This window comes from Oncorhynchus tshawytscha, linkage group LG19 (genome assembly GCF_018296145.1).
Source record: "Oncorhynchus tshawytscha isolate Ot180627B linkage group LG19, Otsh_v2.0, whole genome shotgun sequence".
Lineage (NCBI taxonomy): Eukaryota > Metazoa > Chordata > Actinopteri > Salmoniformes > Salmonidae > Oncorhynchus > Oncorhynchus tshawytscha.
Genome location: NC_056447.1, coordinates 31921151 through 31934774, shown reverse-complemented (window position 1 = coordinate 31934774; position 13624 = coordinate 31921151). Strand labels below are relative to the sequence as shown.

General features: G+C 42.3%; 1 protein-coding gene across 1 annotated transcript; it reads left to right on the top strand.

Annotated features, from left to right (window-relative positions):
• The first annotated feature begins 116 nt into the window (after positions 1–116).
• cpt1b (carnitine palmitoyltransferase 1B (muscle)) lies at positions 117–11045 on the top strand. Its single transcript, XM_024379617.2, has 19 exons — positions 117–292; positions 1180–1339; positions 1583–1722; positions 1878–2049; positions 2182–2283; positions 2443–2580; positions 2709–2786; positions 2887–2994; positions 4913–4997; positions 5192–5387; positions 5481–5666; positions 6544–6649; positions 7337–7453; positions 7608–7772; positions 7869–8003; positions 8618–8770; positions 9919–10032; positions 10198–10290; positions 10409–11045. The coding sequence occupies exons 2-19, from the start codon at positions 1199–1201 to the stop codon at positions 10493–10495; spliced, it is 2316 nt and encodes a 771-aa protein (XP_024235385.1). The 5' UTR covers positions 117–292; positions 1180–1198; the 3' UTR covers positions 10496–11045.
• The last annotated feature ends 2579 nt before the right edge of the window (positions 11046–13624 follow it).

Sequence of the window (13624 nt, the reverse complement as noted above, 5' to 3'; positions counted from 1 at the left end):
GTCTAGCTCTAGATAGTGTCCAGTTACAGATAGAAAAGTCTGGGAGGGGGGCATAGGGGAAGTACAGAGAAAGAGAGAGAGAGAGAGAGAGGGAGGGGGGAGGGAGGGAGAAAGCATAGGGGATAGTATTGCTCTCAGTACCTGAGGAAAGCCACTTCAAGGGCATAGGAATCACACACAGAACACAGAGAGGTTCAGCCCCAGTCCAGAGGAATTCCACTGAGAGAAACCACAGTCAAGGCCTTCTTCTGTTTCACTTCAGCAAGCTTGAATTGAATCCCTAAGCAAAAAGGTATGGAATTACTGAATGTTTGGTTTTTAGATTGCTATAATGTGTAATTTCTTAGGCTACTGTAGCTGTCCATGACACACTAATGTATGTAATACTGTAGCCTAGTATAGTTAGATACCATATGGATTTGTTGTTGGTGCTGGCTATTGTGCATTTCAGATGTTTGACAAACAAAGCAAGCCAAAAGTTAGTAATTGTGTAGGCTCCTTGTGCCACACAATATTTGTGTGGCACAAAGCCTATTTATTGGAATATTTTTTGATGAATTCACCTTGCAAAATGTTTCATTATGTGGTTTGTGGTGTAGTAGACCTCACATGCTCTTCCTAGTCTGCAGTGTTTATATTTTTAAACCAGTCCTACATCTGAGCGCATGCCAGTAGCCTAGGCTATATCTGGCATTTCAACTTTGCCCCACTTAGCTGCTGGCCCGTCATATGACATGGAAAAAGAAATTCAAGCCCACTTTTCAGTCAACCGGGCCACAACATAAACAGACTTATGACCTCCACATACAGTTAGAAAATATTTAACAAATCCCTGAAATTACAAGAAGGCCGGATTACCGAACGCGCACACAGGGCATGTGCCACGTGGCCCCTGAGAAGGCATATGAACACCTCATAAGCAATGGCAAAATGTGTAGAATTCCAGGAAATTAGCTTTAAAACTGCAACAACATCAAAAAAAGGAGGTAGCAAATGTGGTAATGCAGCCCTGTTTCTCTCACCAGAAATTGATTAAGGGTTGACTTTGATTCCCACATCCATCCATTAGCCTAAAGTTGGTTTGGTTGGATAATTGTGCAAGAGCAAACATTTTCAAATAAATTCACTTGTGTAAACAATTGAAGTTCAACTTCTCTGTCTATCTATCTCTCTTAACAGGGTCTTCAACGTCACCGGAATGGCGGAGGCACATCAGGCGGTTGGCTTCCAGTTCACCGTCACCCCAGATGGCATCGACCTCCACCTGAGCCGCGAGGTACTCAAACACATCTACCTGTCGGGAGTGACATCATGGATAAAGCGCGCCATAAGATTTAAGGTTTGTTTTCGAATGATTAAGTAGCCCTACAGTCATTACCAAACCTGAACCTGATAGCTAGTTTGGTTTTTGTTGCAGTCCAGCACTAAAACAACTGATTCAAGTTATTATTATGGCCTTGATTGAATCAGGTGTGTGTAGCCTAGTGCTTGGCTGGGACATAGGCTAGCACATCCAGGAATAGCCTTGTTGGTCTGTTTGTAGGCTAACTATCTAAATGAACATGAAATTATTTTATTTCAGAATGGGATATTGACAGGGGTCTACCCTGCCAGCCCATCCAGTTGGCTGATCGCTGTGATAGCCATCATGAGCACCATGTATGCCAGGATAGACCCATCACTGGGAATGATAGATACCATCAAGAGGACCCTGCCTGTCAGGTTAGTGAGCAAATAACATAATGATGAAGAGACATTGGGGAAGAGCGGTGAATATTTTTTCAGATTAAGTATGTAACTGTGGGTATCCGTTGATAGAATTTTCTGTTAAAGGACAATAAACATCATTTAGATGTGAGGTTCTCTCCTCTCTCCAGTGACTACATGACAGTGCAGACCCAGACAGTGCTGAGTGCCATCCTGTTTGCCACGGGCCTGTGGCTCTCTCTCATCCTCATGCTGAGGTACATTCTCAAGGCCCTTCTCTCCTACCACGCCTGGATCTTTGAGTCCCACGGCAAAATGAGCTTCTGCACCAAACTCTGGCTGGTACGTCTGTCAAATGTCTCTAGAAACATGACCAAAAGAGCAGCTCACTTATAGTTCAGAATCAAGACAATATATTTTCTGAGCTCTTACTGTCATCTATGAGTATTTGATTATTCTGTTGTTTCTCTTCAGAGTCTGGTCAAGATGTTCTCTGGGCGCAGACCTCTCCTCTACAGCTTCCAGGCCTCCCTACCCAGACTACCTGTGCCTAGCGTGGACGACACCATAACCAGGGTGAGAGAGAGGTGGTTATGTGTCTCATATGCTTAGATTAAATACAATATGAAACGGATCAAATTTTTTCAGGAAAGTGATGGACCAGGACCAGTGTAGAACCATATATGTACACTACATATCAGTATTATATCATATAATCGCTTTGTGACCTTGCAGTACCTGGAGTCAGTGCGCCCCCTACTGGATGATGAGCAGTACAACCAGATGGAGGTGGTGGCCAATGACTTCAAGAGAGATGAGGCACCCAAACTCCAGAAATACCTCATCCTCAAATCCTGGTGGGCTACTAACTACGTACGTATTCTGAAGTGTGATGTCAGGTTACATGAAACGATAATGTAGTAACTTTATTTATTAAGTTGTTTTGGTGAGTGCTCAAAGTGCTCTTTAGAACAAATGATTGTAATAGATTGTTTTTACAGGTGAGTGATTGGTGGGAGGAGTACATCTACCTGAGAGGCAGGAGTCCCATCATGGTCAACAGTAACTTCTACGCCATGGTAAGACATGTCTATATGGGTACTCATACAGGGAACATGGCATTGCTTGAGATGTATCCAGTAACCTTTACCTAATGATGTATTTGATGATCTGCTTTAGGATCTGCTGTACATGATTCCCACACACAGACAGGCAGCTCGGGCAGGGAATGTGGTTCACGCTATGCTGCAGTACCGACGCAAACTAGAGAGAGGAGAACATGCACCGGTAACGAGTACCCCTGTCTCTGTCTCTCTCACCCCCTCTCCCTCCCTCTTTGTACCCTTGAGAGTATTCAGCTCCCTCCCCCATTTCCCCTTTGGCCCTCAGCCCTCTTTCTACCACTTAAATAACCCAGGTCATCTCCCTCCTTCTCTGTTAACCTAAATCCTCCTCCCACTGCCTTCGACTTGTTTCTGGTCTTGGGCATTTCCATTTCAAATGCCCCATGAGCACTAACATATGAAGTCCATAGGAACACATCAAATTTGGTGTCAAATGAAAGCTAAGAGTCTATTTTTTGAAAAATTAAGGCAAATATACATTTTCTCTGCTAAAAATTAGGAATAAGCAAAGGCTTAGATCTTTGGTCAAACTCATGGAAAAGAGGTCCTAGAAAACATCTAGCAGAAAAATAATTTAAGGTATTAGAAATACATAAAAACACAATAACAAATATCAACACTTATATTTTGTTTTGTAGAAATGATTTGCCTTCTGTAAGTTTAACTCTTAGAACTACCCATCCCGGATCTGGGAGAATTGTCATCAACTACACTAATTGGCATAGCGCAACGGTCAAAAAATATTACTAGAAAATATTCATATTCATGAAATCACAGTTTTTTCAAACATCTATTCGATAATATATCAACCGGGACAATTGGCTTTTCAGTCGGAGCGAGAGGAAGAATGACTACCTCTGTCTTTTACGCAAGAATCACTCTGAGAGCCCTCAGCTGGCCACTTATGCAATGTAGTCGTTTACGCTCATTCTTCAACATAAAGGCGTGAAACTACGTCACAATGCTGTAGACACTTTAGGGAATACGTAGAAAAAGGAATCTGGTTGATATCCCTTTCAGTGGCCAATGGGGGTGCATAGGAAGACAACGGTTTCAAAACATGAGTCACTTCCTGATTGGATATTTCTTAGGCTTTCACCTGCAATATCAGTTCTGTTATACTCACAGACAATTATATGCATATTCTAGCATCTGGTCCTGAGAAAAAGGCGGTTTACTTTGGGAATGTTATTTTTCCAAAAATGAAAATAGTGCCCCCTAGTTTCAAGAGGTTAATTCATATATATTGTATTTCTGTGACCAAATACCCACATATCTTTGAGATAAAAAGAAAATATATCTCTTATGAGGAGGGAGGATAATGAAAGTTCACAGAGGTAAAAAGTAAAGGTAGACCTACCAAATAGTTAGTGTTTTTACTGATAACAATTTTGTTGATGATATATTAAGTGATTAAAACATGTCATGAAATGAACCCATTATGTTATGTTACCACCGGCTGTCAAGTGGTCATATTATAGCTGTCACCCGATTCTTTCTGCAAAGATCTTTGAATCATAATTCGGAGTAGATATTTAAGAGTTTTTGTCAGCATATTTTGGTAGGATTCCATTAACAGCTAGTTTTCAGTTTTCCCCTCCCCACTCAGACCACTCCCAGACAGTCCTAGCGAAATTCCTGCTTGAGAAATTGCTCTTTGCTAAGAAGCTTTTTCTGTGCATTTTTGACCAAGCATAGTAGTAAGGTTTATACATGTTTTTATTTTATTTAACTAGTCAAGTCAGTTAAGAACAAATTCTTGTTTACAATGACAGCCTACCGGGGAACAGTGGGGAACAGTGGGGAACAGTGCCTTGTTCAGGGGCAGAACAACAGATTTTTACCTTGTCAGCTCGGGGATTCGATCCAGCAACCTTTCAATTACTGGCCCAATGCTCTAACCACTAGACTACCCCCCACCTAGTGGTTAGATTAAGGTACTTAATTGTTACCCAGAAATTATTTGTTGTGGTGATAAAAATGGCTGCTTTGGACTTTTAAATGTAGTCCTTGTGCATAGAGTTGTATGGTTTGTTTATCTTTGCAGTCAATGTTTTTTGTTTGGCATACTCTCTCTCTAGTTGAGGGCTCTGGGGGTGGTGCCCATGTGTTCCTATCAGATGGAGAGGATGTTCAACACCACACGTATCCCTGGCATAGAGACAGGTGAGCACACTGCTGCCTTCTGGGGGCATAACACTATCAAACTATCGTTGGGTAGTTTCATGAATCAATATGAACATGAGTTTGTGTCAGACACATCTTCTGACCATCTTAAACAAAAACTTTCATTCAAGAGAAGTGTGCATTCCCCCTCATAATGTTCTATGTCCTCATCCCTCTCCTACTCCTTGGTCCAGACTTTGTTCAGCACCTGAGTGACCGGAAGCACCTGGTGGTGTACCATAAGGGACGCTTCTTTAAGGTGTGGCTGTACTACGGGGGGCGTCACCTCTGGCCCTCTGAGCTGGAGACTCAGTTCCAGAGGATCCTCGACGACACCACGGTGCCACAGCCTGGGGAACTCAAACTGGCTGCCCTCACAGCCGGCAACAGGTATACACACATATAGGCACGAAAGCGCAACCTCCCCTCCTTCCTCACACACACACATCAGAAATAAAATGTCCACCTCTTATCCTCTCCCAGAGTTCCTTGGGCGCGGTCTCGTCTGAAGTACTTCAGCCAGGGTGTTAACAAAGCCTCTCTGGAGGCCATCGAGACGTCAGCCTTCTTCCTCACCCTTGACGACGAGGCACACGGTTACGACCCTGACAAGCTGAGATCATTGGACCTGTACGCCAAGTCCCTGCTGCACGGGAAGTGTTATGACAGGTGAGACAAATGGGAAGTGTTATGACAGGTGAGACAAATGGGAAGTGTTATGACAGGTGAGACAAATGGGAAGTGTTATGACAGGTGAGACAAATGGGAAGTGTTATGACAGGTGAGACAAATGGGAAATGTTATGACAGGTGAGACAAATGGGAAGTGTTATGACAGGTGAGACAAATGGGAAGTGTTATGACAGGTGAGACAAATGGGAGGTGTTATGACAGGTGAGACAAATGGGAAGTGTTATGACAGGTGAGACAAATGGGAAGTGTTATAACAGGTGAGACAAATGGGAAGTGTTATAACAGGTGAGACAAATGGGAGGTGTTATGACAGGTGAGACAAATGGGAAGTGTTATAACAGTGTTATAACAGGTGAGACAAATGGGAGGTGGGAAATGTTATGACAGGTGAGACAAATGGGGAGACAAATGGGAAATGTTATGACAGGTGAGACAAATGGAAAGTGTTATGACAGGTGAGACAAATGGGAAGTGTTATGACAGGTGAGACAAATGGGAAGTGTTATGACAGGTGAGACAAATGGGAAGTGTTATGACATGTGAGACAAATGGGAAGTGCTATGACAGGTGAGACAAATGGGAAGTGCTATGACAGGTGAGACAAATGGGAAGTGTCATGACAGGTGAGACAAATGGGAAATGTTATGACAGGTGAGACAAATGGGAAGTTCTATGACAGGTGAGACAAATGGGAAGTGTTATGACAGGTGAGACGGGACAGAAAAGAAAAAAAGATGCGTTGTAAAGTAGGCCTATTTCAGTGAGGATAGTTTAGTGCTATATTGCTTTTCTGTGCACTGCCTTTATGATGTGTGTTTCAGTGTTTAACCTGATATGCCTTCTCTCTCTCTCAGGTGGTTTGACAAATCCTTCACCCTGATCGCTTATAAGAATGGTAAACTAGGGGTCAATGCAGAACACTCGTGGGCAGACGCTCCCATTGTAGGACACATGTGGGAGGTAATGTTATTGATGCTCACGGCAAAAAAAAATGTGGTGAAAAATGTACAATTTATATCTAATTTCCTGCAATTCTACCTATTTTGAAGGTGGTGGAGAGACATTTCTGCAGTTTTAAAGCTAATTTCCACAAATTCTACACAATTTTCCATGACTTATTGTAACAGTATAACTTTAGACCGTCCCCTCGCCCATACCCGGCGCGAACCAGGGACCCTCTGCACACATCAACAACAGTCACCCACAAAGCATCATTACCCATCGCTCCATAAAAGCCGCGGCCCCATATTAATATGACATCTGATTGAGAATGACTAACATAATCTATGTGGGCCCCCAGGAGGTCAGGGCCCCTGGGCACGTGCCCGGTCGGTATTCGGCCATGATTACTACAAGATGGCTAGACTAACAACAAATCAAAAAATGTGCATGGCTGTGTCAGCTAATTGCACCTGGTGTTTTCTACTATTCTTACTCTGAACAGTTAGTTGAGACCCTGACTGAGTTCCTTTTTTTGGGGTCGGGGGCCCCCTAGCGACCGCTTATGTCTGGAACCGGCCCTGTTGATGGTGTATTAATGATGTATTACAAACATGTTATTCTAAAACACAATATATGACATGGTGTGATTCATTGGGAAGTGTGTTGTGTGAATCTAATGGTTGCTGTGCTGCTGTCTCTGTGTAGTACGTCCTAGCAACAGACTGCTTCCATCTGGGTTACACAGAGGAGGGACACTGCAAAGGAGACATCAACAAGGGCCTGCCTCCCACCGCCAAACTACAATGGGACATTCCATTGGAGGTATGGCTTCTAATGTGTTTGGGATCAAAAGTTGTAGCTATAGTAAAGAGGAAAAGCTAGTTTATTGTGTTCAGTAGACCAGTCAGTAGTTTCTACAGGCTGTCTTGTGTCTTGTCTGAGCCTTTCTGTTCTCTGGTCTCTCCTCATCCCTCAGTGCCAGGAGGTCATTGAGGATTCCTACATGGTTGCCAAGGAGATAGCTGATGACGTGGACTTCCATGGCTGTCTGTTTGATGAGTTTGGGAAAGGCCTGATCAAGAAGAGTAGGACCAGTCCTGATGCCTTCATACAGCTAGCACTGCAGCTGGCTCAATTCAGGGTGTGTGTGTGTGTGTGTGAGAGTCATGAATAGACAAAAGACAAACAATATCATGTCTCTAATAAGCTGAATGTATTTGTTGTCTATGTATTGTAGGATAAGGGGGAGTTCTGTCTGACGTATGAGGCCTCGATGACCCGGATGTTCCGGGAGGGTAGGACAGAGACGGTTCGCTCCTGCACCATAGAGTCCACAGCCTTCGTCAGAGCCATGCAAGACAAGAACACTAAGGTGAGGACACACACCTTAAACACACACCTCTCTTACTGTGTACCTTTGTTAATCATTTCAGAGGCAATATAGAATGCACTAATGACAGCACAGGAGCAGTAACAGTTCCCTTCCACATACATGCTATGCATGTTAGATATAGATCATCAGATGTTTGACTATATCTGTGGTTAAACACAGTGTGGGTGCAGCACTGCAGGTGAGTAGCCTTGTCTGTGGGAGTTACTGATAGACAGTGACATGATGTAACTCTGCCAGTGAGGCTCAGGTCATTCTGACTGAGAACTAGGTGACCAGGACCCAAATGTCTGTTTCTTGTACCTATCTAGCCAGAGGTGGGTGTCCTCTAGAGCAAGCATGACCAACCCTCCTTCTGGAGAGCTACTGGCTATGCACGTTTTGCTTTTGTTCCAGCCCTGCACTAACATACCTGATTTAGGTATTCAAAGTGCTGATAAACAGTTGATTAGTACAATCATGTGTGTCTGAGTAGGGCTGGAGCAAAACCCTGCAAACCCAGTAGCTCTGCAGGTGGAGGACTGGTCACCACTGCACTATCTGTTGTGTTTTTTAGGTTTTGATTAAATATCATCTGTTGTTGTCTCTGTGAGCAGAGTGCCCAGAGGTTGGACCTCTTCCGGAAGGCTGCAGACAAACACCAGAATATGTATCGTCTGGCCATGACAGGCGCTGGCATCGACAGACACCTCTTCTGTCTTTACATCATGTCCAAGTACCTCAACATCGACTCACCATTCCTCAAACAGGTCAGCTCGCTTCTGAGTGTTTGTGTAGTCAACACCATTATACAGTGCCTTGCGAAAGTATTCGGCCCCCTTGAACTTTGCGACCTTTTGCTATATTTCAGGCTTCAAACATAAAGATATAAAACTGTATTTTTTTGTGAAGAATCAACAACAAGTGGGACACAATCATGAAGTGGAACGACATTTATTGGATATTTCAAACTTTTTTAACAAATCAAAAACTGAAAAATTGGGCGTGCAAAATTATTCAGCCCCCTTAAGTTAATACTTTGTAGCGCCACCTTTTGCTGCGATTACAGCTGTAAGTCGCTTGGGGTATGTCTCTATCAGTTTTGCACATCGAGAGACTGAAATTTTTTCCCATTCCTCCTTGCAAAACAGCTCGAGCTCAGTGAGGTTGGATGGAGAGCATTTGTGAACAGCAGTTTTCAGTTCTTTCCACAGATTCTCGATTGGATTCAGGTCTGGACTTTGACTTGGCCATTCTAACACCTGGATATGTTTATTTTTGAACCATTCCATTGTAGATTTAGCTTTATGTTTTGGATCATTGTCTTGTTGGAAGACAAATCTCCGTCTCAGTCTCTGGTCTTTTACAGACTCCATCAGGTTTTCTTCCAGAATGGTCCTGTATTTGGCTCCATCCATCTTCCCATCAATTTTAACCATCTTCCCTGTCCCTGATGAAGAAAAGCAGGCCCAAACCATGATGCTGCCACCACCATGTTTGACAGTGGGGCTGGTGTGTTAAGGGTGATGAGCTGTGTTGCTTTTACACCAAACATAACGTTTTGCGTTGTTGCCAAAAAGCTGCACTGAAAGTAAAGGGGCTGAATAATTTTGCACGCTCAATTTTTCAGTTTTTGATTTGTTAAAAAAGTTTGAAATATACAATAAATGTCGTTCCACTTCATGATTGTGTCCCACTTGTTGTTGATTCTTCACAAAAAAATAAATACAGTTTTATATCTTTATGTTTGAAGCCTGAAATGTGGCAAAAGGTCGCAAAGTTCAAGGGGGCCGAATACTTTCGCAAGGCACTGTATGTCTTAAATTATACTTTGGCAGCCAAGTGATATGATATCAGAGATTTACACTTACCCATCTTCTCAATTGACCCCCCCCCTTTCCCCCTTCCCCCTGTGTAGGTGTTGTCAGAGCCCTGGAGGTTGTCCACTAGTCAGACTCCTCAACAGCAGCTCAACATGGTCGACATCAACAAGTTCCCAAGATACGTGGGTGCAGGAGGGGGGTTTGGCCCTGTGAGTCTGCCGCACGCACACAACACACATTAAGAAATTAGCTGGGACCAGATTCTCAAGTCCTACTGCCATTGTGTCCTTTGTTACTTCTTCTATGTCTGCTTCTGACTTCTATGAAGTAGTCAGTGTTAGGGGTGATTGGTACCGTCTCTCCTGCGCCCCCAGGTGGCTGATGACGGCTATGGCGTCTCTTACATCATTGTAGGAGAGAACCTCATCACATTCCACATCTCCAGCAAGTTCTCCAGCCCTGAGACGGTGAGACCATTGTGTCACACTACATGATGAACCATAGAGTATATAGCACTTACATACTACCTTAATGACAATCTAGCTGGATCTTTATCAGGTCAAACAACTGTCTCTTTCTCTGTAGGACTCGTACCGCTTTGGACAGAACATTCGACAGGCCATGCTGGACATTCGTGCGCTATTCGACCAAAACGACAAGAAAGAGATGTGATGAGTAGACAGACTGAAAGGTCTTTATAGACTTCATACCACATTTTCATGCTCTGTGACATTACATTATTTCCAAAACGGCTAGTCTCTTCTGGGTAATGCCTTTAGAATGGGTCAAGTTATAGATCTTTTGGATATTTACTCAGTTAGCAGGAGGGAATTGTTTTGTAGAAATAAATATTTAATAAAGCATTATGACTTTATTTCGCACTATCCCTTCTATAATGGCAGTGAATTTTTAACATAGTATTGAACCAATTTTGGCAAGAGCAATGAAGCACAAAATGCCTTGGTAGCCTTAAAGAACATTGATTCATATGATATAGTAATGTAGGTTAAGGATAGGCAAGGCATCTGTTTAGTTCAAAGGCAGTTGTATTTGCATCTGATTGTAATATGTGTACACTTGTAAATAGCACTGTTTTGAGTATTTAAGTGTTGTAATATATAAGGTGGTATATCTGAATCTGTTATCTGAATCGTATGTACAGTTGAAGTCGAAAGTTTACATACACTTCTGTTGGAGTCATTAAAACTCGTTTTTCAACCACTCCACAAATTTCTTGTTAACAAACTACAGTTTTGGCAAGTAATTTTTCCAACAATTGTTTACAGATTATTTCACTTATAACTCACTCTCACAATTCCAGTGGGTCAGAAGTTTACATACACTATGTTGAATGTGCCTTTAAACAGCTTGGACAATTCCAGAAAATTATGTCATGGCTTTAGAAGCTTGTGATAGGCTAATTGACATCATTTGAGTCAATTGGAGGTGTACTTGTGGATGTATTTCAAGGCCTACCTTCAAACTCAGTGCCTCTTTGCTTGACATCATGGGAAAATCAAATGAAATCAGCCAAGACAAGCAATTTCCAAACGCCTGAAGGTACCACGTTCATCTGTACAAACAATAGTAAGCAAGTATAAACACCATGGGACCACGCAGCCATCATACCCGCTCAGGAAGGAGACGCATTCTGTCTCCTAGAGATGAACATTTGTTTGTGTGAAAAGTGCAAATCAATCCCAAAACAACAGCAAAGGACCTTGTGAAGATTCTGGAGGAAACTGATACAAAAGTATCTATATCCACAGTAAAACTAGTCCTATATCGACATAACCTGAAAGGCCGCTCAGCAAGGAAGAAGCTACTGCTCCAAAACCGGCATAAAAAGAGCCAGACTATGGTTTTCAACTGCACATGGGGACAAAGATCGTATTTTTTTTAGAAATGTCCTCTGGTCTGATGAAACAAAAATAGAACTGTTTGGCCATAATGACCATCGTTATGCTTGGAGGGAAAAGGGGGAAGCTTGCAAGCCGAAGAACACCATCTCAACCGTGAAGCCCGGGGGTGGCAGCATCATGTTGTGGGGGTGCTTTGTTGCAGGAGGGACTGGTGCACTTCACAAAATAGATGGCATCATGAGGGAGGAAAATTATGTGTATATATGATGCAACATCTCAAGACATCAGTCAGGAAGTTAAAGCTTATTCACAAATGGGTCTTACAAATGGACAATGACCCAAAGCATACTTCCAAGTTGTGGTAAAATGGCTTAAGGACAACAAAGTCCTTAAGCCACCCAACTTATTGTGGGAAGCTTGTGGAAGGCTACCTGAAACTTTTGACCCAAGTTAAACCATTTAAAGGCAATGCTACCAAATACTAATTGAGTCTAAACTTCTGACCCACTGGGAATGTGATGAAAGAAATAAAAGCTGAAATAATAGTTCTCTACTATTATTCTGACATTTCACATTCTTAAAATAAAGTGATCCTAACTGAGTTAAGACAGGGAATTTTTATTAGGATTAAATGTCAGGAATTGTGAAAAACTGAGTTTAAATGTATTTGGCTAAGGTGTATGTAAACTTAAGAATTCAACTGTATCAGGTCAAACAACTATGTGTTTAGAATGTATTATAATAAAGGATATGTTGATTGTTTGTTTTACCTCTTCTTTGGACTTGAACACATAAAAATGTATACTCTCATACCTGAACTGTGTGGCCAACTACACCACATACATTTCATACACATACATTTCCAGTTGCCATGTATAGCAGAGGAAGTACATTCTGGTGTGCAAAATGCTTAGTTACTACATGGCATAATGACAACATCCTGCTTTAAGAAACAATAGGAGGGAACAAACGCAGTCCTTCAGTGTAAGAGAGGATCCAGTGTTATTTCAGTTTGTAAGCAGAGTGCCATACAACCCTTTATGGTACCAGACATGAGAAAAGGCCTTACATCAGATGACTGGAGTACTAAGGGCTAGATTCAATCAGATTGACATCTGCATAGCGGTTGTTTTGGCGATGTTGGAACTGCATAGAGCTGTCAAATCCACAAGCGTCTCATTGTGTTACCTTATTGTGGACACTGCCGTTGGATACACTGAAACCACACCCGACTATAATGCAACATCCTATGCAGCCACGTTAGAAGTTCAAACACTTGAATTAGACTGATACGCTATAAATTCCCCATTCAAATTAACATGAAAACATGCTTTAGCCTAACATCAATGGTTTGACATCTGATTAATTATTTCTTAACACCGATAACCTACACTTTCTAGAGCCGTTTTGAACTTCTAACCCGGTAGGATTAAGGGAGTGGTTTGTGACATACAGAAGCAGCAACTCACCGATAGAATATCTCATACCGCAGTTACAACTCTAAAACATCTGCTATGCGGATGTCGGCCAATGCTGGTTAATGCTCCATCTGATTTGAATCTAAGACTACACTTATCCCAACCAGGATGATTAGACGCAGATTGTACATTTATTGGGATAGTGTGGCAAATCTAGTGTTGACAAATCTGAGCAAAGTACTTTACCGGTATACAAATTGTATGGAACCTCTAGGTACTGGAAGATTCTATAGAAAATCAGCTAGTGTAAGCTCTGCTGCAGATGGATGCACTTGTACTATTTTCATGGAGCAAAGTGTCAACCAAGACTTGAACACTCACCATTTCATCTGCCTCTTACAATACCTGCTTCCTTAAAAAGGTAGGTGTGTGCAATACAACAGAGTTGAGACACCATGCTCAGACTTCTTCTGAATCCTACTCAGTATGATCACATCTCCATAGGCCAGTATACCAAATTA